The following is a 27206-nucleotide window of genomic DNA, read 5'->3' as shown; positions in this document are numbered from 1 at the left end:
CACAAAAAAAATGTGGAATATGGCCAAAATGGCCACTAAATGCAAAATAGCAGGCTTCCTGTTGCGTTTTTCCAATTGCACCTATAGACTTTTTTGTTTGTCTGCTCATGATACATCTGTATATCGATTTTTGTGAAGATCGGTCAATGTGAACACGTTCCGGGGGTCTTGGGGGGCACCATTGAGACATTTTGCGACGCCCATTGAAAATTCCTCTAGAATACGTACATTTTCACGACTTTCTAACTTTCTGCAAATTTTTGTAAGAATTTGAGCATGTTAAAGCCCTAAAAAAGCCAATTAATTTGCCTGAATAATAAAATAATAATAATAATAATAATAATAGTAATTACAATTTCAATAGGGCCTCCCACTGTCAGTCCGTAATTATAATTACTACTACTAACAATAAAAATATATATGTTTGTCATTCAAACAGTATTTGTGGTGTGGCTCTGTTCTGGTGCACACATGGAGAGCCGTAGGCAGGGAGAGCACAACTCCACCTTCACCTCCACCTCCACACTCTTCCGTGACAGAACAATGGGAGGATTTTGTAATGGTTGACATCGTTTTTGATTAACATGTAGGTGTGTCAAAGGTGTTGCTTATCTTGATTTCCATGGAACTGAATATGAAATGATTTACCAATCAAATCTAATGATGTAGTATCTACAAATAATGAAATAAATAATTTTTTGTTCAAAACATAACTCGAAATGACTTTGTTTATCAAAATAATGACAAAGTAAGTTATGAAATCATTATAGGTGATGTACAATGTGCAATAAGAAGATATCATAACGTAAAAGGCATAACGACAAATACAAAAAAAATGTGGAATATGGCCAAAATGGGCACTAAATGCAAATTAGCAGGCTTCTTGTTGCGTTTTTCAAATTGCACCTAGACTTTTTTTGTTTGTCTGCTCATGATACATCTGTATATCGATTTTTGTGAAGATCGGTCAATGTGAACACGTTCCGGGGGTCTTGGGGGGCACCATTGAGACATTTTGCGACGCCCATTGAAAATTCCTCTAGAATACGTACATTTTCACTACTTTCTAACTTTCTTTCTAAGAATTTGAGCATGTTAAAGCCCTAAAAAAGCCAATTAATTTGCCTGAATAATAATAATAATAATAATTATAATAATAATACCTCTCCTGGAACCGTCACCTTATCGTGGTGGAGAGGTTTGCGTGTCCCTGTGAACCTGAGGGCTGTGTTGTCTGGAGCCTTGTGCTCCTGGTAGGGTCTCTCATGGCAGAGTGGTCTCAGGTGAGGGGCCAGACTAAGAATGGTTCAAAAATCCTCAATGAATATCGGAAAAAGAGGAGATGTGACCCGGCCCGGAGGAAGCCCGGGGCCCCCGTCTGGAGCTAGGCCCAGACGGAGGGCTCGATGGCGAGCGCCTGGTGGCCGGGTTTGCCACGGAGCCTGGTCGGGCACAGCCCGAACAAACTACGTGGCACCCCCCCTCTCTTCATCTCATGGGCCCACCACCTGTGGGAAGACCCGTCGGGGTCGGGTGCGCAGCCACATGGGTGGCAGCGAAGGTCAGGGGTCTCGACGGACCAGACCCGGGCGGCAGAAGCTGGCTCTGGGGACGTGGAACGTCACCTCGCTGTGGGGAAAGGAACCGGAGCTTGTGAGGGAGGTGGAGCGCTATCAGTTAGATCTGGTGGGGCTTACCTCCACGCACAGTCTCAGCTCTGGTACCGTACTCCTGGATAAGGGTTGGACTCTATTCTTCTCCGGAGTTGCCAAGGGCGTGAGGCGCCGGGCGGGTGTGGGGATACTCATAAATCCCCGGCTGAGCTCCGCGGTGTTGGAGTTTACCCCGGTAGACGAGAGGGTCGCCTCCCTGCGCCTAAGGGTTGTAGGGGGGAAAACTCTGACTGTTGTTTGTGCGTATGCACCAAACAGCAGCTCAGAGTACTCGGCCTTCTTGGAGACCCTGAATGGAGTCCTGTATGGGGCTCCAGTAGGGGACTCCGTAGTTCTGCTGGGTGACTTCAACGCCCACGTGGGCAACGATGGAGACACCTGGAGAGGCGTGGTGGGGAGGAACGGCCTCCCTGATCTGAACCCGAGCGGTCGTTTGTTATTGGACGTCTGTGCTAGTCATGGATTATCCATAACAAACACCATGTTCGAACATAAGGGTGCTCATAAGTGTACCTGGTACCAGAGTACCCTAGGCCGAAGATCAATGATCGATTTTGTGATCGTGTCATCTGATCTGAGGCCGCATGTTTTGGACACTCGGGTAAAGAGAGGGGCGGAACTGTCAACCGACCACCATCTGGTTGTGAGTTGGATCAGGGAATGGGGGAAATTTCCGGATAGACCTGGTAAGCCCAAACGAGTAGTGCGGGTGAACTGGGAACGTCTGGAGGAGGCCCCCGTCCTAGGTATCTTCAACTCACACCTCCGGCGGAGTTTTTCTGGCATTCCTGTGGAGGTTGGGGGCATTGAGCCGGAGTGGGCGGTGTTCAAAGCCTCCATTGCTGAAGCTGCGGCGGCTAGCTGTGGCCTCAGGGTCTTAGGCTCCTCAAGGGGCGGTAACCCTCGGACACCGTGGTGGACACCGTTGGTCAGGGAAGCCGTCCGATTGAAGAAGGAGGCCTTCCGGGATATGATATCCTGGAGGACTCCTGACTCGGTTGCAGGGTGCCGACAGGCCCGAAGGGCTGCAGCTGCTGCCGTGTCGGAGGCTAAGCAGCGGGTGTGGGAGAAGTTCGGAGAGGCCATGGAGAAGGACTTTCGGTCGGCACCAAAGTGTTTCTGGAAGACTATCCGGCACCTCAGGAGGGGGAAACGGGGAACCATCCAAGCTGTGTACAGTAAGGATGGGACTCTGTTGACCTCAACTGAGGAGGTCGTCGGACGTTGGAAGGAACACTTTGAGGAACTCCTGAATCCGAATAACACTATGTTGGAGGCAGAGCTCGAGGTTGATGGTGTTTCGTCGTCAATTTCCCTGGTGGAGGTCACTGAGGTAGTCAAACATCTCCGCAGTGGCAAAGCCCCAGGGATTGATGAGATCCAGCCAGAAATGCTAAAGGCTCTGGGTGTTGAGGGGCTGTCATGGTTGACACGCCTATTCAACATCGCGTGGGAGTCGGGTACAGTGCCAAAGGAGTGGCAAACCGGGGTGGTGGTTCCCCTGTTCAAAAAGGGGGACCAGAGAGTGTGTGCCAATTACCGGGGTATCACACTTCTCAGCCTCCCTGGTAAAGTCTACTCCAAGGTGCTGGAAAGGAGGGTTCGGCCGATCGTCGAACCTCAGATTGAAGAGGAACAATGCGGTTTTCGCCCCGGACGTGGAACTACGGACCAGCTCTTCACTCTCGCAAGGATCCTGGAGGGGGCCTGGGAGTATGCCCATCCGGTCTACATGTGTTTTGTGGATCTGGAGAAGGCGTATGACCGGGTCCCCCGGGAGAAACTGTGGGAGGTGCTGCGGGAGTATGGTGGGGTAAGGGGGTCTATCCTCAGGGCCATCCAATCCCTGTACTCCCAAAGCGAGAGCTGTGTTCGCGTCCTCGGCAGCCAGTCAGTTTCGTTCTCAGTGGGAGCTGGTCTCCGCCAGGGCTGCATCTTGTCACCAATCCTGTTTGTGATATACATGGACAGGATATCGAGGCGTAGTCGTGGTGGGGAGGGGTTGCAGTTCGGTGGTCTGAGGATCTCGTCACTGCTTTTTGCAGATGACGTGGTCCTCATTGGATCATCGGCCTGTGACCTTCAGCACTCACTGGATCGGCTGGCGGCCAAGTGTGAAGCGGCTGGGATGAGGATCAGCACCGCTAAATCTGAGGCCATGACTCTTAGCAGGAAACCGATGGATTGCTTACTCCGGGTAGGAAATGAGTCCTTAGCCCAAGTGAAGGAGTTCAAGTACCTCGGGGTCTTGTTCGCGAGTGAGGGTACTATGGAGCGTGAGATTGGCCGGAGAATCGGAGCAGCGGGGGCGGTATTGCGTTCGCTTTACCGCACTGTTGTAACAAAAAGAGAGCTGAGCCGCAAGGCAAAGCTCTCGATCTACCGGTCGATCTTCGTTCCTATCCTAACCTATGGTCATGAGGGCTGGGTGATGACCGAAAGGACGAGATCGCGGGTACAAGCGGCCGAGATGAGTTTTCTCAGAAGGGTGGCTGGCGTCTCCCTTAGGGATAGGGTGAGAAGCTCAGCCATCCGTGAGGAACTCGGATTAGAGCCGCTGCTCCTTTACTTAGAAAGGAGTCAGCTGAGGTGGTTCGGGCATCTGGTAAGGATGCCCACTGGGCGCCTTCCTTGGGAGGTGTTTCAGGCACGTCCAGTGGGGAGGAGACCTCGGGGAAGACCCAGGACTAGGTGGAGAGATTATATCTCAACACTGGCCTGGGAACGCCTCGGGATCCCCCCGTCAGAGTTGGTCAATGTGGCCCGGGAAAGGGAAGTCTGGGGCCCCCTGCTTGAGCTGCTCCCCCCGCGACCCGACCCCGGATAAGCGGACGAAAATGAGAAAATGAGATAATAATAATAATAATTACAATTTCAATAGGGCCTCCCACTGTCAGTCAGTAATTATAATTACTACTACTAACAATAAAAATATATATGTTTGTCATTCAAACAGTCTTTGTGGTGTGGCTCTGTTCTGGTGCACACATGGAGAGCCGTAGGCAGGGAGAGCACAACTCCACCTTCACCTCCACCTCCACACTCTTCCGTGACAGAACAATGGGAGGATTTTGTAATGGTTGACATCGTTTATGATTAACATGTAGGTGTGTCAAAGGTGTTGCTTATCTTGATTTCCATGGAACTGATAAGAAATGATTTACCAATCAAATCTAATGATTTAGTGTCTACAAATAATTAAATAAACATTTTTTGGTTCAAAACATAACTCGAAATGACTTTGTTTATCAAAATAATGACAAAGGAAGTTATGAAATCATTATATGTGATATACAATGTGCAATAAGAAGATATCATCACTTAAAAGGCATAACGACAAATACAACAAAAATGTGGAATATGGCCAAAATGGCCACTAAATACAAAATAGCAGGCTTCCTGTTGCGTTTTTCCAATAGTACCTATAGACTTTCGTGTTTGTCTGGTCATGATACATTTCTGCAGAAAAGTGCATTTAACTCAATGCGTCAGATTAAAACCAGTTTGGATGCTTGTCAAATCTGTAGCGCTTGTTCCTTTTTCTGCTTCATTTGCATAGCCAACACCTCTCTGGTCTTTATAAGGCAGCTCTTCAGTTTGGAGCAGTCATCACCCACCACCTCCTCCTCAAGCAGAAGAAACCTTGTTTGGATCCACTCAGCGGGTGAGTCAAGAAAACTCAATTTGACTCTAGAGTCAGCCCAAAAACCGGAACCATTCACATTACGGGAATTAAAATGAGTTGCACTTAAAACTATGTAGCTTGAGGGTATTGCCTTCCATTTCTCTCGGTAAAAATGTTTCATGCAACTACACTTATCTCCACATGTTTGTCATAGGATGAAGAAGTTGATCATCGATGTGGACACAGGGGTGGATGATGCTCAGGCCATCATGATGGCCCTCGCGGACCCTGACGTGAAGATCCTGGGCATCACCTGCTGCAATGGCAACACGCCCCTGCAGAACGTGCTCAAGAACACACTGCGCGTCCTGAAAGTCTGCGACAAGCTGGATGTAAGTATGAAAGAAAACTGTGTGGGATGCATCGTGGTTGGTTGGCTGAATTTCACTCGTGCATGATCCTGTGTGAAGCATGACCTCTCGTACCCTGTAGATCCCGGTGTATCGCGGCTGTGGAGAGCCCGTGCTGGCCCCGAGAAAAAACGCTGGAGATTACCACGGGAAGGACGGGCTGGGCGACGCCCCAGATCCGGATGCTCCGGGCCTGGATCTGCTGAACGGTCAGAACGCTGTGGAGGCCATGATCAAGATGGTGAACGAGAACCCTGGAGAGGTGAGACACACATTCTGGATTTTCTTTTATTATGAGAATTCTGTAACAAAGCAATTAAAGCATGATACAGGATGCAACATGTCTAACTTGGCTGCTTCTGTACAGGTGACCCTGGTGGCCACGGCCCCCCTCACTAACCTGGCTGTAGCAGTACAACTGGCGCCCAACTTTCATAAGAAGCTGAAGGCCCTCTACATCATGGGAGGAAACACTGACTGTATGTAATTTGTCACTATATTTTTAAATATATATTTAACCTGCTGTATGCTTTTTATGTCTGTGTGTGTGTGCAGCCAGGGGCAACACCACTGATTGCGGAGAGTTCAACTTTGTGGCCGATACTGAGGCCGCCTACATCGTGCTGGACCGCTACACCTGCCCCACCTACATCGCCACCTGGGAGTTCAGCTGCAGGAGCAGTCTGCCGTGGGTGAGGCTGCGAAGAACAACCCGAGGAGGGGCTTTAAACCTTCACTTCTTGTGTTAACATCACAGAATCATTGTTTGAATATGTGTCCCCCCCCCAGTCTTTCTGTGACGAGTGGTTGGCCCAAGACACGAAGAAGGCCGCCTTCATGAAAAAGATTTCCAAGCTTTCGATGGACGTAAGTGATATGAGGAGAGAGATGATTAGATGCCCTCGACCGAAAGGTTATAAAACCTTTGCACGTGTATGCACAAGTAGAAACTATGCAGTGATCTCAGAATGGTTATCACAGACTCAGCGGGGTCCTCCAGGCAGAAGGGAACTCAACCAAGTAATAAAGTATGACACATCATGCACTGACACATTTAGATTTGTGCAGGATGGACAAGCATTCACTTGTTGTCCTACAGCTCCACTTGTAGAACCTTAGACCTGTTCCTGAGTCCTCCTGCACTGGCTGCAGGCTTGGTTCTACATGTCTCTTTACATTTTACACCGTCCAATCAAAAAATCCAAAAATGCCATAGAAACTCTTGCATGCAATAAATATTAACTTTGATTTCAATCAGGATGTGGGTTTAAATCCTGTGTGACTATTTGAATTTTAAAGCCACAATATCAAATGAGAACACTAAAAAGCTTAAAGAAACTGTTGCCTCTGCAGAAAGCTCGGTCGGCCGACTATCAAAAGGAGATCACAGCAGGAAAAGGCTTCAACTCCTGCGACAGCTACGCCATGGCTGCAGCCCTCGACGACACAATCATAACAGACAGCGAGAAGGTGGGCGAGGGGCCACTGCCTTTGAATTTGGACCAATTATCTCAGCTCACATCAATTTCTCACAACGGTATTCTCATGTTCCTCATGCAGGTGGCAGTGACAGTTGAGCTGGTGGGGACCCAGACCCGGGGCATGATGGTGCTGGACTACATGGAGTTGCTGAAGAAGAAACACAAGGTCACCATCATTAAGACGATCGACCTGGAGAAGTTCAAGAAACTGCTCATGGATTCTCTCAAGTAGGAAGATGCTGTAACAAGTGAATCGGAATGGTCCAAATAAATAAAAATGGCTCTTCTCGTAAAAATATCAACTTTTTTTTCGGTGTCTGACCATTAAACACAAAATATACTGGATTTATTGCATTCTTCCTTAAAAGACTATTATCTCTCAGAGGCTGACCTCTTGTGGCTGGATGGGGGAAGATCAGGGCACCTTAATACACATTTCCAGATTTGTGCAGGATGGACAAACGTTAGCTTGTGGCCCTATAGCTCACCTGGTAGAACCTATGACCCTGTGCTTCAGTTCTCCAGCACTGGCTGCAGGTTTGGTTCAACTTGTCGCTTTCCATTTTACACCGTCCAATAAAAAATGCTGTAGAAACCCTTGCATGAAATAAATACTAAACTTTTTTTTCAATTGGGATGGGACTTTAAATCATGTGAATTTTAAAGCCACAATATCCAATGAAAACACTCAGAAGCTTAAAGAAAGTGGATAAAGCCATGTGAACAAATAGCTCAGGTGGATAGAAGTGTTTGGAAACAGTGAACAGTGAGTTCAAATCTTATAAGACTCTGATTTATGAAGTTTAACCCACAAATCAAAGAGATTTGAGAACTTCACGAGTGCGAGTTCAAGCAGATCTGCTCAAATAGCTCAGGCTGTTGATGGAGGACTGGTACTTCTGCAGACCGGAGTTCAATTCTTGTTGGAATACATCACATTTACAATCCTACACCCAATGCAAACAATCAAATTCATAGAATAAAGATGTTTAAGATGTACCAAGAACTGTAGCTCAGGTGGAAAGAGAACAGCTTGGGAACTCTGAGGACACGGGTTCAAGTTTTTAGGTTCAACACCCGAGGTAAAAAGCTCAATGTTAAGATTACTCAATGCAAAGTTGACTTGGAGGTGTAGAGGATTGGTTGCATTGGAAAGCTTGTTTGGCTGGAGGAAGCTGGTTTGAATCCTAGCTATTACCAAAGAAATGCAGCAATGTCGATTGCGAAATATGTTATGCAAGCATGAAAACCAGAAGTCACATGAGGTTTTTATCCAAGCCAGATGCTTTACAGATGTTTTTTCGAGACCCTTTGTTCCCATGCTTCTGTATTCCAGCACAAGTTTTACTTCTCAGGTCAACAGAGAGAACTTTTTTAGTTTGAACTTTTTCCTGATGACGCCTTAAATATTTTTGTTGCATGTTTCTAAAGTAGCTGTATTTTAATTATTAAGCTTTTATAACAAAAAATGATACATAATAAAAGTTTTCTTTGAATTTGAAACTGCAAGGAATTCCAAGAGCGAGGATATCAGCTCTAAAATCGTATATACGCCACTGTTCACCTGTTCACTGCCACCCCATCACAGTTCTTTCCAAGTCATTCCTCCAACCAACGCCTTCTTTTAGCTCATTTCTACAGCCTCTCTGTGGAAATGTACCCTGGCCAGAGTGTTTCTCCTCTGTCATAAGAAACTCCTCCGTGCTATTAAAAGGCTGCAGATCAGATAAAAGCTCACAGCAGCTGCGGCTCATCATCAGAAAGCAAACAGGAGACTTCGCTCAATCCCAAGGTTAGACTCTTTACATTTTCTTAGTAGAATAATCATTAGTTTTTAATTATTTTCATATTCAAGAGGGAATATCTTTCATTTTAACGTATCTGAATTTTGATTTCACCTAAACATATTCATGTTGCGTAGATTCGATTTTTTTTAATTGATGTTTCTTAACATTTAATAAGTGTTTTAAGCAACACTGTGTAACTTTTGCTAAGCAACAGAGCCCCCTGACGCCACACGTGGTGGTTCTAAGAGATTTGATGGTTTTCATGGAGAGAAAAAACAAAGCCTATAAACGTGTTGTCTGCGTAGAACTGACACCAAACTTAAGTGTAGACATTAACCCCCATCCCTAGCTTCCTGAAGCAGAAGAGCTGCTGATGTATCATTATTGAACAAACTCCGTTCAGATTTGTTTATATTTTAAGTTTCCTCAATGAAAATTGGATTTGAGGATTTACCATGGAACTTACTGACTTTTGTTTGAGCGTAGCATGAAAAAAAAGCTGTTCATCGACGCGGACACGGGGGTGGATGATGCTCAGGCCATCATGGTGGCCCTGGCGGCCCCTGATGTGGAGATTTTGGGGATCACCTGCTGCTATGGCAATACGCCACTGGAGAACGTCCTCACGAACACACTGCGCGTCCTGAAAGCCTGCAACAGACTGGATGTAAGTTATTATTTATCATTATTATAGTGAAGGTTGGATCTAAGTGAGAGAGTGACACATCCCTACACAACCATCACATTCAGATCCCAGTGTACCGAGGATGCTCAGGGCCCCTGCTGGCCAACCGGCGCCACGCTGGAGACTACCACGGCAAGGACGGCATGGGCGACGCCCCGGACCCGGACGCCCCCGGCCTGGAGCTGCTGCAGAAGAAAAGAGGCATACCTGCCATGGTCAAGATCATTAATCAAAACCCTGGAGAGGTAGGACACACACCGAAGATTTCATTCACTAGCCTGAAATACTTCTTCCTGTTCTAAGGACAAGAAAAAGTGTGTATTTCTGTGTCATTGCTCTGTGAACAGGTGACCCTGGTGGCCACGGCCCCCCTCACCAACTTGGCCGTCGCAGTGCAACTGGACCCCTCCCTCCCCAAGAAACTCAAGGCTCTTTACATCATGGGAGGAAACACAGACTGTACGTTAGTCTTTTGATAACATTAAACACAAAAATACATGCGTTTGTCCCTTCTGTTACATAATGTGTGTCTGTGTGTGCAGCGAGGGGCAACACCACAGTGTGCGGAGAGTTCAACTTTGTGGCCGACCCCGAGGCCGCCCACATCGTGCTGGACCGCTACACCTGCCCCACCTACATCGCCCCCTGGGAGTTCAGCTGCAGGAACAGTCTGCCGTGGGTGAGGCTGCACAGAATAATGTGAACATTGCTGGTTCTTTTGGTTTTTAAGAACACTGGTGGGTTGCTGGTAGAGAAATGGATTTCATTTCCCGGCCAATGCATTAAAACTTAAAAAAATTTAGCGAAGACATTTAAAACATACTGTATATTTGCAGTTAAAGTCCATATTGAGTTGTTAGCAGCTGAAATTTCCAAACTAACCACCTGAAACATTTGCTCTGTCAGTCTTTCTGTGAGAACTGGCTGTCCCAAAACACAGAGAAGGCTGCGTTTATGAGGAAGATCACCAGCCTCTCAATGAAGGTAAGAATAGGGAGCTGTGAAATGCATGATATCAGGAATTGCTTTTATTCCATCCATCATCTGACTCTGTTGATAACTTTGACCATGGTTAATGGTCTGCAGAAAGCTCAGTCGGCCGACTATCAGAAGGAGATCACAGAAGGGAAAGGGTTCAACTCCTGTGACAGCTACGCCATGGCTGCAGCCATCGATGACACATTTATAACAGAGAGTGAAGAGGTGAGCGGCCCCTGCTTCTTCTTCTTCTTTTAAAATCTCCATCCAGCTCAAACCATGTTTCTTCCTTCTCTCCTCTTCCTCGCCCAGGTTGCAGTGACAGTGGAGCTGGTGGGGAAATACACCCGAGGCATGATGGTGCTGGACTACATGGAGCTGCTGAACAAGAAGCACAAGGCTGTCATCATGCAGAACGTCGACCTGGAGAGGTTCAAGCAGATGTTCATGAACTCGCTGAAGTAAAGAGATGACGAAGGGAAGGCAGGAAACTGGTGGATTAAAAACAAATACACCAACATTTCTCATGTTTTCTTTGGAAAGCTTAAAAATACTACTGATGCTTCTTATATATGGAAAACAGAAACAAAAGAGTCATAATAAAATCTAATTATATATTTCCACTAATGGCTGATATTCAAATCTTGTATTGTATATTATAAAACATAAATATTAGTGTTATTCCAGCACATGGTTGTGATCATGTCGTCACCCATTGCAGGGACAACCAGGCCACTGTGTGGCTATAGCATGTAACTGCAATTACAATTTGCCTAAAGGTGAGTTTATTCCTCCAGGAATTAAAGCCACATCCACATAAATTAATAAAACCTTTTATTGAAAGTGCTCTGGAATGTACACTTCAAGAGAAAAAGAAAAGGAAAAAAAAGTTTTCATCCCACATTCCTCCACTTTCTTCTCCTCCATTCATAGTCGGGATTTCAATTTGTTCTGTTTTTTTTTTTTTAACCAAAACTCAAAGAAACAAAGCAAATTTCAACTTTTCAGAAACAACACTGTGTATATATTACAACCTGCCAGAGAACTATTTACAAATCATACAAAAAGAACAACGATAAAAGATCCGTCTCTTCTGTCCCGTTGTTTCTGCAACTAGTCCAAACACTCCACTCTTCAGCTGCAGGTCATCATGAGATCCAAACAGAAAATCAAGTGTGAGTCAGCGCACCTCAACCTAGAGATCCCAGTTTCCATAGTCTCTCTCCACCGGATGTTGGCCGACAGCCGCTGGAAATAAATTTGATGTCCCCAAAACTGATTTTGATGGCTTGTCGGCATGAAGATGTCTCGTGTCCAGTTTGAAGGGCAAACTGGTTTTACTTGACTCTGAATTTGTAGAATGAGCAGAGGCTCTGGGTGAAGTTCCAGCCCAGAGAGATGGAGAGGACGTAGAAGAGGCCGAGCAGAGCGAAGGGGTAGAGCAGCACCACCGTGTTCTGCAGGAAGGGAAGGGCTGCGAGGACGACACACGATGACGGGTTAAAGACAGAAGAAGATACAAAGACAGACTGAAACATAATCTAATATATTATGTGATCATCACTACAACCAATCAAAAAGCTTAATTTTGAGTAGCGCCACCAAGGTGAATATAAAGTTTGACAACATGAAGGGAAGCCAATACTTCCCGTCAGACATATTTATTTCACTCAAAAACCTTAAACCCAAGAAAGCACTGACATAAGTAATACATTATAGTCGATATATAGTTACTTTGAACAGCATTTGATCAGTTTAACCGACTTTAATTCTGTTTCAATAACAAGTGGTTTATAATTAATCATTTTAATGTCTCAGTTAAGGTGAATGGGTGAATGGGGCTTACCATTGTACCCTAAGAAGGTGATGTAGAGATAATAACCGATGGCGATGAGCCACAAAGTGTTGCCGACAAAGTATCCCAGGAACCATTCTGAGTTTATCACCACAAGATCTGAAACACACAAAACGACAAACTGCAAATAGAGACACAACATCTGATAAACTACATCTGTGTAAGTCTGGTGTTGATTTAGTTTTTTGTCTTGCACCAAAGCTTTATTCTCCACTTGGATATTTTATAGGAATGATTAATAAAACATGTTAAATGCACATTTTAAAGATAATTTAACAGCTTAAACAGAAATATGTCCTTTCACACATGCAGCTAAAAATCACACAGAGAGATAATCTACTCACGGTTGATGAAGAAGAGCTGCAGAAAGTGCAGGATGAGTAACAGTGGGTAGAAAGCATTGAGGTGAACATCAAACGCGTAGCCCCACTCAACATCTAAATTTCTGCTGGGTTGCTTTAGAAGGTACTTGTTGCTGATAAACCTGGAAAAGACAAAAGTAGAACAGAATCCACCTTAGAGCTCAATTTTCCAACAGCTCGAGAGACAACGTGAAGATGATTTTCATACAGTAAACCAGACAAACTTGCGACTCACCACATGAGGGTCGATATGAGCAGACCAACTCCTATACAGTCGACAAAAACCACCCAGAGCAGCAGTTTCAGAGTTTCCAGGACACCCATGTCCAGCACCAGACCAAAGCCTAATGTTGACACTACAGACGAACACAGGGAGCGTTTAGTTCTCATTGTACACAGACAACATCAGGATTAGACCATATGCATTATATGAATAAAAACAACCAAACAGGGAAGACAAATTGTGTGTGAAAATACATTTTAAGGTGTTTCTATCTACACAGTCAGACTCACCACACAGCCAGATGCTGAGCAGCACCAGGAACGCAGGGTCGTCCCTGGCCCACTGGTCCTTGGTCTGTTTCCTGTAGTGGAAGTTGCGGTAGACCCTCTGTGGCGAAGTGAACAAGTACAGCATCTGCCACATGGCAAAATCAAAGTCCATCTGTCCAAAATGCAGCAGCCGCCTCAGGTACTTGTAGCGTTTGGCGCCCGCCGTGTGGCGCGCTGCGTCTCTGGAGCCGGGGGCGCCGTTGCTGTGCGGCGCGGTGGTCGGCAACATGGTGCTGAAGATTTGATTTCAAGTGCAAGAGGGTGAGGGAGAGGACAGACAGGTGGAAATACTCCAATATTCTAGATGAGCTCCAGCAAAAAAACTATCAGTCTAAAAGTGAGCCTTGAGCTGTGTGGTGAACAGCAGGATGTTCACACTGCCTGCTTCAACATTTTAAGCTGGCAAACTTTTAATTAAGAATCTGTGTTATTTCAAAATGTAGCTGAGAAGAACAAGTCTTTTAGACTAGGTCAGATCATGCACTTGGACCTTGAGTTGATGTGCCAAATTATTTTGCCACACAGACCTTTTAAGCTGACAAATAACAAAAACAGTGCATTTTAGGCTTTATAATCATTGGATCATGAACCGCTATTATAGTTCAACTTCATTATTTTGTCAAACTAAGAAAACACTCAGTATGAGAGGAGTATGGTGACCTAATAAACTTAATAAACTGTTTAACTGGACCTTTCCTGTCATGCTAACTCCAGACCGGTGCTGACCCTTAGTTACATCATATCTACAACAACACACACAGTTCTGTGTTAATAACACACATATTTACATGTGTATCATATGAAACCTTGTGTGTTCTATCACTGATTAGTCATTAGAAATGGTGACAGCACATAAACACACCGTGTTACTGCAAAGCTAAGCTACCCACTGACCAAGCTATGCTAACTGTTGGTTCATATATAAACCAATGACACACTGAGCAGACATAACATATATTGAGGAGGGGTTTTCCCTGTAAACACTGGTGTAGGTTATTTTTTAAAGTTATTTGACGCTAGCTGACACAGTTAGCATGCTGCTAGCTAGTTTCAGAAGATACAAAGGCCTATTTAGTCTCATTCAAGACAGATTTAATATAAAAGGCATCGAGAGACAGATAAATAACTAAATCGCTCCGTGTCTGAGGATATTTACCAGATTTTTGCTGCACTCCTTCACAGGAGAAAGCACCAACTCTGGTTCCTGTTTGTTGACGCTTCCTGAACTGGGATCTCGGAGAGCGAACACGTAGTGTCTTCCGCTGAGCGCCCGGTGCATTGTGGGAAATGTAGTCGAAGATGAAAGCGAAGTTGTCCAGTAATTGTAATTTTATGTGTTTTTTGTTTTTGTTGTGTTAAACAATTACTGCAATCGACTCAATGGATACAAATAGCTTGTATGTCAGTGCAGTAAAAAAATAAAGTCAAGAACAGACGATGGAGTGTCATGTCAACAAAAGTGAAGGTTTTATTGTGAAAATAAATATCTATTTTTAATCTGAATGAATCAAGATAGTTTCTAATCAGATTTTTAAAAACTTTATTCAATGTTCAATTGCTTATAAACACATGGACATGAATAGTAACTTCAGACATTACAACAAATTACGAATATATACACCATCATAACAGAATGACCATATATTTAATACTAAAGAATCATACTACTACTTCTACTAATACTACTAGTCCTACAGCTAATAACACAATTTATTATTATTATTATTATTATTATAACAAAAAAAAGGGATGATTCAAATGCTCAGAAAACTTTTATTATGGAATCTAGAGTCTAATATTTGAAGGAAGTGAGCTGCCACTTCCGCTAACAGCAGCCATCGCTATTCCACTGGTGGTTAAAACTCAGATCACCGCTGTTCTGGTCCAGAAGGCCAAATAGCGAAAGGTAAGATCGAAGACAGACATTATTCTCTTATATATGTTTACGTTTTTACGTAATTAAACCGCATCTTAAGGGCAGAAGTACGCGTTTGACCCATTAACCTGCAGGTACCCTCTTACAACACAGTGTCCTTGAGTAGCTAACGCTGCTAGCCTGCGTCCTCACTGCAAGGTTCAAGCTGCCTCTGGCTCCTTCTCATGTCCACGTTGCTTATTAACAGTTTGTAGTCGTGCCATGATCTTAACATGTTGTGGAAAACGATGATCTGTCCTCTGTGTGTCATCTGCCTGAAACGTTAACGTGGTGGAATGACAATAACGTCTTGTTGTTGATAGCTTGTTAGCTTAGCATCGCTAGCACCGGGTCTTAATCCAAAACAACAAACCCTGCATTAAAAGATGCTTCATCAAATACGTTTTGAGATTGTTCAGCAGATAGATGAATATTTTGTTTGCTCCTGATTTCAGGCTTTGACCTTAAAAAGCTGAGTTTCATTAAGTGTTCATGTTCAAAGAATGTATCTAAACTTTGTCATAATAGTTAATCACAGATGAATCAAGAACTGTACCTAAGTTTTATAGGACATATCTATTAATATCATATCAAATAGGTTAATTTCAAAGAGAAAAACTTAAAGGATGTCAAGTAAAAGAAAAACGGCAGACAGGTTGAAACCTCTCTGGCTTATGCAGCTATGTTATGAAAGCATCACCTGAACCGTGTCATAGTAGTGTCTCCTCACCTCTTAACAAGCCAACATCATTTTGACTGTGATCGATTAACCCTTTTTAAAGTTAATTAACTGATAGGTCACTTTTATACAGAAATACCATTAATTCAGTTATTACAATTTGAATGTTAGAAGGATCTTTGTTTTTCATTTTCCAGCGACCGTGACAGAATCTCTTTGTGATTCTCACTGTTGTTTGAGCAACACAAGTCATGTAAGGCTTCAGATAATTGTTGGAATTGTCTGTTGCTGTCATAACTGAATAATTTAGTTTTTTTTTTTAACTTTCTCGAAATGATTCCTGTTCAAATTTGAATGTGTACTCTGCTGATCTCAAAGTCTCCAAACCAAATCAAATTGCAGATTTCTTTAATGAAATTTGATTCATGGCATCTCTGAATAAGATTAGCTCATATGTTGCTTCCTTTCTCAGAGTCATGTTGCGACTGCCGACTGTCGGCCGGGCTCTCGCCGGAGCTGCCAAGAGCAGTCTGGCTCCCTCCAACACCGGTAAGATCTAAAGCATGTGTATTTATACGTGTCTGTATATACATCGGTGTGTGAGTGTGTGTCAAAGGAAAATAGCAGGTTCCTCACTGTAATTGCTATAGGTTCTTGTGTAAATTTGAAAAATAGAATATATTTATATATATATATATTTGTCTTAAATGCAGGTCTACTTAATATACACATTTATCTCTTTGACACCTTTGTGGGAGTCATTTTAAAAAATATTAATTTGCATCATGTGTATTTTCAGTACGTACATCAGTGCGGGCTGCCAGCAACATGGTGGAAGTGTTTGTGGATGGGAAACCAGTGGAGGTGGAGCCAGGAACCACTGTCCTCCAGGTGAGAGGCATCGGATTAATTTACTTCAAACTAATACAGATACTGACAATGATTTCCTGGCAATTATTTAGTGTGTATTTGTTGTTGGCTGATTTCTATTTCCTTCCCTATCAGGCTTGTGAGAAAGTAGGAGTCCAGATCCCCAGGTTCTGTTACCATGAGCGCCTCTCAGTGGCCGGAAACTGCCGTATGTGTTTGGTGGAGATCGAGAAAGCTCCAAAGGTAACAAGAGGTTATCTGTTTGTCTTTAGCCACATTATTTAAGTAGCCACTAGGTTGAACAAGCACTTAAGAGAGAGTAGTTGCAATGGATTAGAAACTGCTGTTAATGTTTGTGAGTGACTGATTGGATTTGTGTGTGTTTGGTTGTGTGCTTTCAGCCGGTAGCAGCCTGTGCCATGCCCGTCATGAAGGGTTGGAACATCCTCACCAACTCAGAGAAGACACGCAAAGCCAGGTACAAGTTCAAATATGATTCAATCTTTTGTAAAACTTTAAAATACATACCTGTAGGTAATAAACAATTGTAAATGAGCTTGACGAACGTGTGTGTGATTAAATCATCAGAGAAGGGGTGATGGAGTTCCTGCTAGCCAACCACCCACTGGACTGCCCCATCTGTGATCAGGGAGGAGAGTGTGATCTGCAGGTAATTAAAGGACGAGGTTATTGAAGTTAAGGTGCCAGTTCACCCACCAAACAATGGAAGTGAATGGGATTAATGTTGATCGGAAAAAGTAAGTGTAAACACAATCTGCATGCGGTGTTCCCAGGATCAATCCATGCAGTTTGGATCAGACCGCAGTCGTTTCACAGAAAGGAAGAGAGCAGTGGAGGACAAAAACATCGGGCCGCTCATTAAGACCATCATGACCCGCTGCATCCAGTGCACCCGCTGTGTCCGGTAATCATCAACAGCCATACTTATGTCTATAAGGAATAATGTGATTATCTTATTGTTTGCAATTGTCCTCTCAATTGGTGAAATATACTTTTTTTTGTTTGATTTCAAGTTTTGCCAGTGAGATCGCTGGTGTGGAAGACCTGGGAACAACAGGAAGAGGAAACAACCTGCAGATCGGGACGTACGTAGAGAAGATGTTTATGTCGGAGTTGTCAGGCAACGTTATCGACGTCTGTCCCGTCGGAGCGCTCACCTCCAAACCCTACGCATTCACCGCACGACCATGGGAGACGAGGTAGGACAGAGTTGGATTCTTCGGTTCAGCTGATGGACTAAGAGGTACTGCTACATTTGTTTTTTTAAATCAAATCTTCTGCTGTCTCTGCAGGAAAACCGAGTCGATCGACGTGATGGATGCTGTGGGCAGTAACATCATTGTGAGCACCAGAGGAGGTGAGGTGATGAGGGTGATGCCCAGGCTGAACGAAGACGTCAATGAAGAATGGATCTCTGACAAGACCAGGTGAGACAGACCCCAGCCTGAAATATATAAACCTGTTATTATAATATGTTGCAGATTCAATAAAAAAATTTTTTGTTGCTATCTATCTTGACTGAGGAGTGAAACTTTTAACCTGTGTTTTCAGATTTTCATACGACGGTCTGAAGAGACAGAGGTTGACTCAGCCAATGGTTAAGGACGGTTCAGGTCAGCTGACTGCCACCACCTGGGAGGATGCTCTCACTCGTGTCGCTGGAGCAGTAAGTGTGTGTCTGCTGCTTTATGCAACCTGTCTGTTTATTCCTCTTTCTGTAGTTATACTATGGTGATGGAGGATTGGAAGTCAATGCTCTCTGTCTGTTAAAAAAGTTATCATCGTATGTGCATTAATGCTCGTTTGTGTGTTGTGTGTTTGTGTGTGTAGCTGCAGAGCGTGCAGGGCAGCGAGGTTGCAGCCATCGCAGGAGGGTTGGCTGACGCTGAAGCTCTGGTCTCCCTCAAAGACCTCCTCAATAGATTAGACTCCGAAAACCTCTGCACCGAGGAGGTCTTCCCCATGGAGGGGGCAGGGTGAGTCTGCTTGTGTGGTCATGAAGGTTGTGAGTCTCTTTAGGTGTGCAGTTTGTCACCATTTTCCTGCTCGCCCTGCAGCACTGACCTGCGCTCCAACTACCTGTTGAACTCGCGCATCGCCGGCATCGAGGACTGTGATCTGCTGCTGCTCATAGGAACCAACCCGCGCTACGAGGCCCCGATGTTCAACGCCAGAGTCCGCAAGAGGTAAGTGCACACATCACAGAGAGGGACAGAAACATCAGGCTTCCATTAAAGTTGGTAGTTATAAAATAAAAAAAATATGATGACCCAATTGATGTCATGTAAAGATGTGGCTTGTCAAATATTTGATGGACTTATGATTGTAATCGACCTCCCATCACCTTCCTCCTCTGTCAGCTGGCTCCATAATGAGCTGCAGGTCGCCATGGTGGGTCAGAGTGTTGACCTGAGCTACACGTACGACCACCTGGGAGAGGAGACCTCGGTGCTGAAGGAGCTGGCTGACGGCACACACCCCTTCTGCCAGGTAACGAAACAAACGTGAGGTCTGATCAGGTTTGGATGGAATTTGGTGCAAGGTGATGAACTGATGTTGTTGTTTTTCCTCTTCTATTCTGCGTCTCCAGGTGCTTTCAGCTGCTAAGCGCCCGGTGGTGGTGGTGGGCAGCAGCGCTCTGCAGCGAGAAGACGGGGCGGCCATTTTGGGCGCCGTCTCCACCATCGCTCAAAACGCAAGGACCAGCAGTGGGGTGGAGGAGGGGTGGAAAGTCCTCAACGTCCTACACAGGTAGAACTTGTGTGAAGTTTGTAAGATTTAAAAACATGATTAGATGCTTCCTGCTCATACTTTTAGTGTGTATTGTGCTTTGTGTTTGTTACCAGAGTGGCCAGTCAGGTGGCTGCGTTGGATCTGGGCTACAAGGCCGGTGTGGACGCCATCAGGAAGAATCCACCCAAAGTCCTGTTCCTGCTGGGAGCTGATGCCGGCTGCATCACCAGAGCTGACCTGCCTAAAGACAGCCTCATCATCTATCAGGGTACACACACACACACATTGACACATACGACACAAAACCTCTACACATTCAGCAGATCACAGGAAGGTCAAACTTTAATGATGTCTGTTTTCAACCTCTACATCCAGGCCACCATGGCGACGTAGGAGCAACAATGGCAGACATCATCCTACCCGGCGCCGCGTACACAGAGAAAAATGCCACTTATGTGAACACTGAAGGCAGAAGCCAGCACACCCGGGTGGCCGTCACCGCCCCTGGAATGGCCCGAGAGGACTGGAAGATCATCAGAGCTGTGTCTGATGTGAGCACGGTGTTTCTCACTAAGCAAATACAAACGCTCCTACTGCACGGCAACTTTTAATTTGACCAAAGAGCCGTGTGTGAATGTGTGTTTGCAGCTGGCTGGAGTGGCGCTGCCCTACGACACCGTGGATGAGGTCCGAGCCAGACTAGAGGAGGTTTCTCCTAATCTGGTGCGGTACGACGACATTCAGGAGGCTAACTACTTCAAACAAGCAAACGAACTTGCCCAGGTACACACACACACGCACACACTCACACACTCACAGAAGCAACTTTTCAGACACTTCTCTTGATTCACCCGTTTCCCCTCTCAGGCAGTGAATCAGGACCTCATAGCATCTCCTCTGGTGCCACCTCAGCTGACTGTGAAGGACTTCTACATGACAGGTACGTGTGTTTTTTTATTTTGGATACGCCGGTTAAAATAGTCTATATATAGAAATATAAAATAAACTTCTAACGCCCGCACCTTCTCTGTTTCCAGACTCCATTAGCAGGGCTTCGCAGACGATGGCCAAATGTGTCAAAGCCGTCACAGAAGGAGCCGCTGCTGTCGACGAGCCATCGATTTGCTGAGTCACCCCCGCATACAAACACACGATAATAAACTCTCCATCCATCGTTGAAATAACCAACCGACACTTCTCTGGAATATCTCAGCGCTGCTCCTTAACTTAAAGTTGTCCTCGATGCTTGTTGTACACAGTTGAATTGTTTTCGCTCCCGACAACGAGCTTTGTTGAACTAAACTGAGAAACGTATACAATATAAATAAAATCTTACTTATGTCTTTACTCCAGTTTAGTGGTTTGTGTCATTGTGTTGCGCTCGTGTCACTGTTTGTCATCATGGGAAAGGATTAGACAGATCTGGAACTGGACAGACCTTGACAAAAAGGTGTAGAATTTGACCAACACATTAACATCACATTAAGGGAAAACACAAGATTCAATGGCGAATAAGACAACGTAAAGAGGGATAAGACAACACAACGACAAAGAGGAAAACAACCGCATTTCTTGTCCAGCATGAAAATCTCACTTCTACTTTAAACATTAAAAGACAGACGAGTATTTGCCAAAAAAAATGTGCTTTGACATACCTGGCTCTGTGCACAGTCCTGCTGACTTGCAGGATGTTTGAAAGCATCTGAGATCTTGTCACGTAAATGAGCTCAGACTCTAAACGACCTGGGACTGTTTGTTGTCCAGCTGTTATCTGAAAGAAAATGGTACATTTCCACAAGCTACAGTAGCAATTACAGCACCAGTGTAATTGCAGCTTTAGTTCCAGACACATTCACTGTGTTTGTTTTTGGGCGCAACACACCGCACCACACCCAACTTCCAAAAACGTCCCTCCAGCTCACCAAGCATTTTGATTGTTGAGCCTCCAAACCATTATAGTGAGGATGGCCTTCATCTCAGAATCAGTATTTGTTTGCTCGTCTCTTAAAAGTGTGTTTACACGTGTTTTGAATGGATCCAGAATGGGACACTGGCGTCTGGAGCTGAACATCTCTCCTCCAGACAAATGGCTCTTGTCATATACTGTTCCCTGAGGAAGAGAGAGAGGGAGAAAGAGAGGGAGAGAGCCCTTAAAAGCAAACACAAGCAGAGAGGCGCACACACTTAAACACACAGAGACGGAGAGGAGAGAGTCCCATCCCTTCTTTCCTCTTCGTCTGCTCAGTGTCTGGCACTCGTTTTACTCCATATCTGGAACTCTTTTCCACTTAAAGGTGAGTATTGCTGCAACTTACAGTGTTTACTTATACATACACTTATCTATATATATTTCTATGTTTTCATATTGTGGTATATTCTCTGTAGGGTTTTCATGCCGGAACAAAGAAGACAGCAGACCGTGGACTAACAGTGGCCCCGGCAGTAAAATGGTCCCAGTTAAACTCCTCATTCTGGGAGCTCAGAACACTGGAAAAACAGGTAAACTACACACAGCAGCACACACACACATACAGGATGGACCTGCGAGTGTACATTTTTGGATTATGTAAGCGAAAGCAGTAATCCAGCTAAAGGAATTAAAAGGTGGAGTTTAGGGTTAGATTTTGTTCATGGTTGTGGAGGATTTTTGCTTAATATGGAAATGTTACACGGGTCCGAGGTTGACCCGTCTTCCCGAGCGCTGAAGTGGAAATGTGCACTTCTGTGACCTCGTCTGACTGTTTTACTGCCAAACCACTGCCTGTCTCCCATCAGGTCCACTCTCATGGTGGAGATTCCTTCACTGTGTCGTGCTGTTCATGCAAGAATTATGATTTCCTTTAAATGTTGTGCTCTTTTTGTCAAGCTGTTATGCTTAAACAAATGAAAATATGAATTGCAACCCATCCGTAGAGTCTCGAAGAACAAGTTGAAGAAGCTTCAACTTGTTATTGTGTCCCACGTGAGGGAAAGTGAGCCCTCGAACACCAGACGCTCAAGTCAAACAAACATGAACCCGTCCAGACGCCTTCCACACAAACCCTGAGAGCGTTTGTGCATCTGTTTAAACAAGTCAGGGAACTTCACAAGGAGGCTCCGTCTCAAAGCGTCTGTCACATAATGTAACGTGAACACACTGATCAGATGTGTGATCAGATCGTGTGTGCGTGTATACATGTGCAAAATTACTTTGTGAGTGTGTGTTTCTGGCTGCAGTCACCGAGTCTGTTTTCTGTCTCCAGCGCTGTGCGTCCGCTTCATAACAAAACGCTTCATTGGCGAATACGACCATAAAAAGGGTAAGACCGCACAAGTGTTTATCACAATGAACGTTACGGACATGGAGAAAATAGTTGGGGACATCCATAGTGCATCGCTTCCATCACTGCATCCTGATTAAATAATATGAATATAATGTGTCTGTTAATCTGCCCCAGAGGTGACCTACAGATGTAGTCGGGTGGTGGACCAGGAGACTGTGGACCTGGAGATTCTGGACGTAGCTTGTAAGGTAATGTTTGAAGTTGAAGTTGAAGTTATGAAGGTAGCTGTGGGTCTGTGAATTCCTGGATGACTGAGCCCAGGGAGCATTCAAGGCTTAAGGATCAGGGAAGTTTGCTGTTTGATTTATTTCCTTTATTCATGCCAATAAATCATTTCAATGGTTTATAATGATATCTTTGAATGCGTCATAGTTCCCCATATTCACTGAGGCCTGATCTTCTCCAGGACAGCACTGTGGCTTCTCTGGAGTCGTCTATCCGCTGGGCTGACGGTTTCCTGCTGCTCTACTCTATCACACAGCGCCTCAGCTTCCTGGAGGTCCCGCGCATCAAGAAACTCATCGAACAAACCAAACAGAGCCTGGGTAGGAACACACCCCTCTGACTGGGACATTAGGAGATTTCATTGGGACATGTGGAGTTTTTCCCTGTAACTAATTCCACAGGGAGATGTAAAAACCTAATAAGTGGCTTTAATTCCACTAACTTTGTACGATTATTTTATTTCTAATATCTCTACTAAGGAACCTTAATATATATATTATACTGTCAGTGTTTAAAAAATGTTGTAGACGTATACTGAGGCAGTGAGCCAGCAGTATGATCTCCAGAGGAACAACGTGTTCATTATGTTCACTCTGTAAGTGCAGTTTGTCTCTGGTCATCCTCTGTTTGACATCTGTCTATTGTCATCCCCTCACACACACACACACACACACACACATGCAGCGATGTACATTCCATGTTTAGAGCGTCCTGTAGGTAAGTGTTAACGTGACACAGAGCTAACAGAGTCATCATTTCGGTTTATTGTCTTCACTTTGTGTTTGTGTCTGTGTGTGTCAGTCGTTCCTACAGTGCTAGTAGCAAATAAGGCTGATTTGGAATCAGGGCGGGAGGTGACAGCAGAGGAAGGACAGCGAATGGCCAAGGATTTAAGGTTTGTGTGCATGGGAAGTTTGAATTCTATTGTATTTGTTAGATGGTACGAATACAAAACCTTTTCATTTGTCAGTTGTCAGAGAAATTCAAGTGTATGTATGTATGTATGTGTGTGTGTGTAGGTGTGGTTTCAGGGAGCTGTCAGTGGCCGAAGCCATTTCATCTGTGGAGGCAGCAGTGTTTCAACTCATCAGGTGTGTTTGACCATACTTCACACAGTTTGTGGTACACACAGACACACAAAAAAAGACACACTTGTCCTCGAAACAATCTGTGTGTAGTCTTGACTTTTGAGGCTGTGATTGATTTGCTCTTTGCAAAGCACAAATGAAATGGAGGAGCAAAAAGATAAATTGTGGCTAGAAAAGAAAGGATTGAAAATCGTTAGAAAGACATTTTGATATCTTTTTGTCAAGTCACAGTTTATTCAATATCTGACGGCACTTGTACTGTTAAGTTCCCTGTGAGAACAAAACTGCTGAAGTATATTGATTGTTATTGGTGACATGTTGTGTCGCGTGTCCGACAGGCTGGTGGTGGATCAGCAGCAGCCTCTGCCCGACCGGCGCTCCTACATGCTGACGGTTCGCCACGCTCTGACCAGGAAACTGACGCGGTCAAAGACCATGCAGTGGTGACCACAGAAGACAAACGCTTCCCAAGCTACAGTTACACAGGGACATTTGACAAATCCCTGCTGACATGATATCGGCCCTGTGGCACTGACACAAAAAGATGTTAGGACACTGTTTGGTTTAAGCTTCAACCTTTCTGGATTCAGCGATCGTGCAGGAAGAGTCTACGACATCACAAAAATGACCCATTTGTGATGTTTTGTGATTTAAAGCTGATGAGTACAAGAAATGTCACTTTAAGCCAAACTGGTAGAACATACAGTTTGTGATACTGCTGCCCAATTTCAGCGCTATCATCTAGAAAAGAGGCAGAAGCAGGATGAATACAATGATTTAACAGTGGGTATATGTAGCGGGCTAATACAACTAAAATAGATAGAAGTATGTATTATAAAATAAAATGAAGTTGGTATATTTACTGTACATCCATAGATTTATGTGTCCTAGTTTGTAGTTTGTTTCCTCTTCCACTGGAGGGCGGTAGAGTCACAGTCTGCACAGTGGGTCAAATACACCAAATGGCCAAATGTATGTGGACACCCTGGTGCAGCTGGATGGAGGAACAGAGAAGCAGAGGAGGTAACAGCAGCAGATTTAGTCCCATTGTTTTGGAATGAGATGATCCAGAAACCCAATGTTACGGTGCCCACATACTTTTATCATTCCTGTCATTGTCGTCACACATGCTGATTTCTCTTACCTGTAGATAGACAACACAGTTAAACTTGTACTTGTTGTGTGTGTGTTGATTATGTAACGGCGTGTAAAGGACGAGGCTGTCTTTCATCACAGTGCTGGCGTTATTCAGATGGGTTTCTGTCGTTCCCCCTGCGTATCCCCCCTCGTCTCATCGCTCTCTCTGAACTTCTGAACTCCCTGATCAACGACAGATAGAGAGGAAACAAGAAAGAAAAGAGGATAGACTGAAACAGGGGAGGAACACATTGGCATTTTATTTGTGAGGAGCAGAGGAGGGAAGAAGTCTTAAAGCTGCCGAGTCTGAAGACATGTTTATGCAGACTGTTTTATCTCCAGCCACATGTAAAGATAAGATGGGAAAAACCTACCTCCTCTCCATCCCACCACACTGTTCACTTATTATACATGAACTCCTCCACCCAGCTGCCACCAACAAACCACCAACAAGCTCCTAATGGGCCCTAATGTACCACCACAGACGAATGGTGGGATCTGTCCTTCAAATGCAGGATTTAAACCACGTAATGCAATTTCAAAGTATGAGACAAGACAAGATAAAACACAGTATGAAAAGAAACTGCCTCCAGTAGTTAGTTGCTTCAGTAAAGATGATTTATTCCTAAGATTTTACATCAGAACAAATCCCTGTTATTTTTCACAACCGAACAGGAAATAAGTATAAATTAATGGTGTGGTTTTGGTGATGGTTTGTTGGGGGTTAATTTTCTGATTAGGACTTAATGGGAGCCCTGTTAGGTTTTGTGCTGACCATTTGTTTCCGACTGCTTGGACGTATGAACTCATTAATGTCAAAGTATGAATTTGTATTCACAGTCATGAGAGGGTGCTGCTGTGAATACGCCTGTTAATCCTCAGCAGAGGGGTTGATGAAGACAGAAGCTGTGACGATGAAGAGGAGCTGTGTGACAGTGACAGTGCGGTGAGGGAATCATTGACTCACGCACATGTATAAACTGTGTGTTTTCCACCCCGGGGCTCTGATGCCACCAATCATCTCACAGCGCCGAGGAGGATGATGACAGCAGCAGTGACGTCACAGCGGTCACCAAGGCGATGAAAGGTCAGCATCCCGTGTCACCTCATTGGCTAAGAATAGAGGATGAGTCATACACCTGCATCGTCACACCAACGGCCAATCGGGGAGCCGCCTGTGGAGATGTGCATCAACAGATGAGCAGGAGAAAAAAACTTCAGCTTTGAGATTCTGATACGTTTGTACAGATCAGATCAATTTAAGATAAACACATGAATTCCTCCTGAATAACTGGACGTATTGACGACAGGTGATAGTTACTATCTTGTGTGAACATATGAGAAATAACCTATGAAAAATGATAGATTCTTCCTCGTCTTCTTCATTGAGGCCCCTCTTCTTCCTCCCTGACCAGCAGCCATTTGTTTTCATTCATCATGCCCCAGTTTGACTGTGAATTTGATTTCTTGCTACCACGATATTAAATCTAAATGATGTTGATGGTACTCCGTGTCTGCTGAGTCGGCGCCTGCTGTTTAGAAATGATATAAAACCATAAAACTTTAGAAGGTGATAAAATGTCAAAGTGTTTATTACTTGTTCTGCTGCTCCCAGCTGGGGAGGGGTGGAAGCAGAAGGAGTAAGAATCGGAAAACACAAAAAAGAAAAACAAGGAAGGAAATAAGAGGTTGGAGAGTAACAGGAGATCATTAGGTAACCGTTTGAAAAGGAATATAAAACAGACCCACAGATGCATGATGGTAATCGTTACGATCCATTATTACAAAGGAGCTCCGTCTTTTCGCC

The 27206-nt window shown here is 44.5% G+C and overlaps 5 protein-coding genes across 5 annotated transcripts; 4 read left to right on the top strand and 1 right to left on the bottom strand.

Moving 5' to 3' along the window:
- Positions 1 to 5513: 5513 nt before the first annotated feature.
- Positions 5514 to 7527, top strand: LOC128430877 (inosine-uridine preferring nucleoside hydrolase-like). Its single transcript, XM_053416986.1, has 7 exons — positions 5514 to 5690; positions 5791 to 5970; positions 6076 to 6187; positions 6264 to 6400; positions 6498 to 6575; positions 7062 to 7178; positions 7269 to 7527. The coding sequence occupies exons 1-7, from the start codon at positions 5514 to 5516 to the stop codon at positions 7419 to 7421; spliced, it is 954 nt and encodes a 317-aa protein (XP_053272961.1). The 3' UTR covers positions 7422 to 7527.
- An 899-nt stretch (positions 7528 to 8426) lies between these two features.
- Positions 8427 to 11157, top strand: LOC128431206 (inosine-uridine preferring nucleoside hydrolase). Its single transcript, XM_053417454.1, has 8 exons — positions 8427 to 8981; positions 9463 to 9643; positions 9727 to 9906; positions 10009 to 10120; positions 10204 to 10340; positions 10568 to 10645; positions 10748 to 10864; positions 10952 to 11157. The coding sequence occupies exons 2-8, from the start codon at positions 9464 to 9466 to the stop codon at positions 11102 to 11104; spliced, it is 957 nt and encodes a 318-aa protein (XP_053273429.1). The 5' UTR covers positions 8427 to 8981; position 9463; the 3' UTR covers positions 11105 to 11157.
- A 299-nt stretch (positions 11158 to 11456) lies between these two features.
- unc50 (unc-50 homolog (C. elegans)) lies at positions 11457 to 13641 on the bottom strand. The gene is made up of 5 exons (XM_053417455.1): positions 13370 to 13641; positions 13092 to 13212; positions 12839 to 12978; positions 12486 to 12593; positions 11457 to 12113 (listed from the first exon to the last, which is right to left on the bottom strand). The coding sequence occupies exons 1-5, from the start codon at positions 13635 to 13637 to the stop codon at positions 11977 to 11979; spliced, it is 774 nt and encodes a 257-aa protein (XP_053273430.1). The 5' UTR covers positions 13638 to 13641; the 3' UTR covers positions 11457 to 11976.
- Positions 13642 to 15208: 1567 nt separating this feature from the next.
- On the top strand, positions 15209 to 20978 carry LOC128430887 (NADH-ubiquinone oxidoreductase 75 kDa subunit, mitochondrial). The gene is made up of 19 exons (XM_053417006.1): positions 15209 to 15314; positions 16475 to 16551; positions 16802 to 16893; positions 17008 to 17115; positions 17274 to 17350; positions 17461 to 17542; positions 17667 to 17797; positions 17907 to 18092; positions 18186 to 18320; positions 18445 to 18559; positions 18724 to 18869; positions 18951 to 19079; positions 19254 to 19383; positions 19484 to 19644; positions 19740 to 19894; positions 20002 to 20177; positions 20275 to 20409; positions 20494 to 20566; positions 20664 to 20978. The coding sequence occupies exons 2-19, from the start codon at positions 16479 to 16481 to the stop codon at positions 20753 to 20755; spliced, it is 2196 nt and encodes a 731-aa protein (XP_053272981.1). The 5' UTR covers positions 15209 to 15314; positions 16475 to 16478; the 3' UTR covers positions 20756 to 20978.
- A 925-nt stretch (positions 20979 to 21903) lies between these two features.
- zgc:110699 (uncharacterized protein LOC325371 homolog) lies at positions 21904 to 27062 on the top strand. Its single transcript, XM_053417575.1, has 8 exons — positions 21904 to 21920; positions 22012 to 22125; positions 22869 to 22925; positions 23064 to 23137; positions 23356 to 23494; positions 23976 to 24069; positions 24194 to 24265; positions 24601 to 27062. Exons 2-8 carry the CDS (start codon positions 22074 to 22076, stop codon positions 24707 to 24709), a joined length of 597 nt encoding a protein of 198 aa, XP_053273550.1. The 5' UTR covers positions 21904 to 21920; positions 22012 to 22073; the 3' UTR covers positions 24710 to 27062.
- Positions 27063 to 27206: the final 144 nt, after the last annotated feature.

The sequence above is a fragment of the Pleuronectes platessa genome, chromosome 24, assembly GCF_947347685.1.
Source record: "Pleuronectes platessa chromosome 24, fPlePla1.1, whole genome shotgun sequence".
Taxonomy (NCBI): domain Eukaryota; kingdom Metazoa; phylum Chordata; class Actinopteri; order Pleuronectiformes; family Pleuronectidae; genus Pleuronectes; species Pleuronectes platessa.
This window is presented reverse-complemented; position numbering and strand designations above follow the sequence as displayed.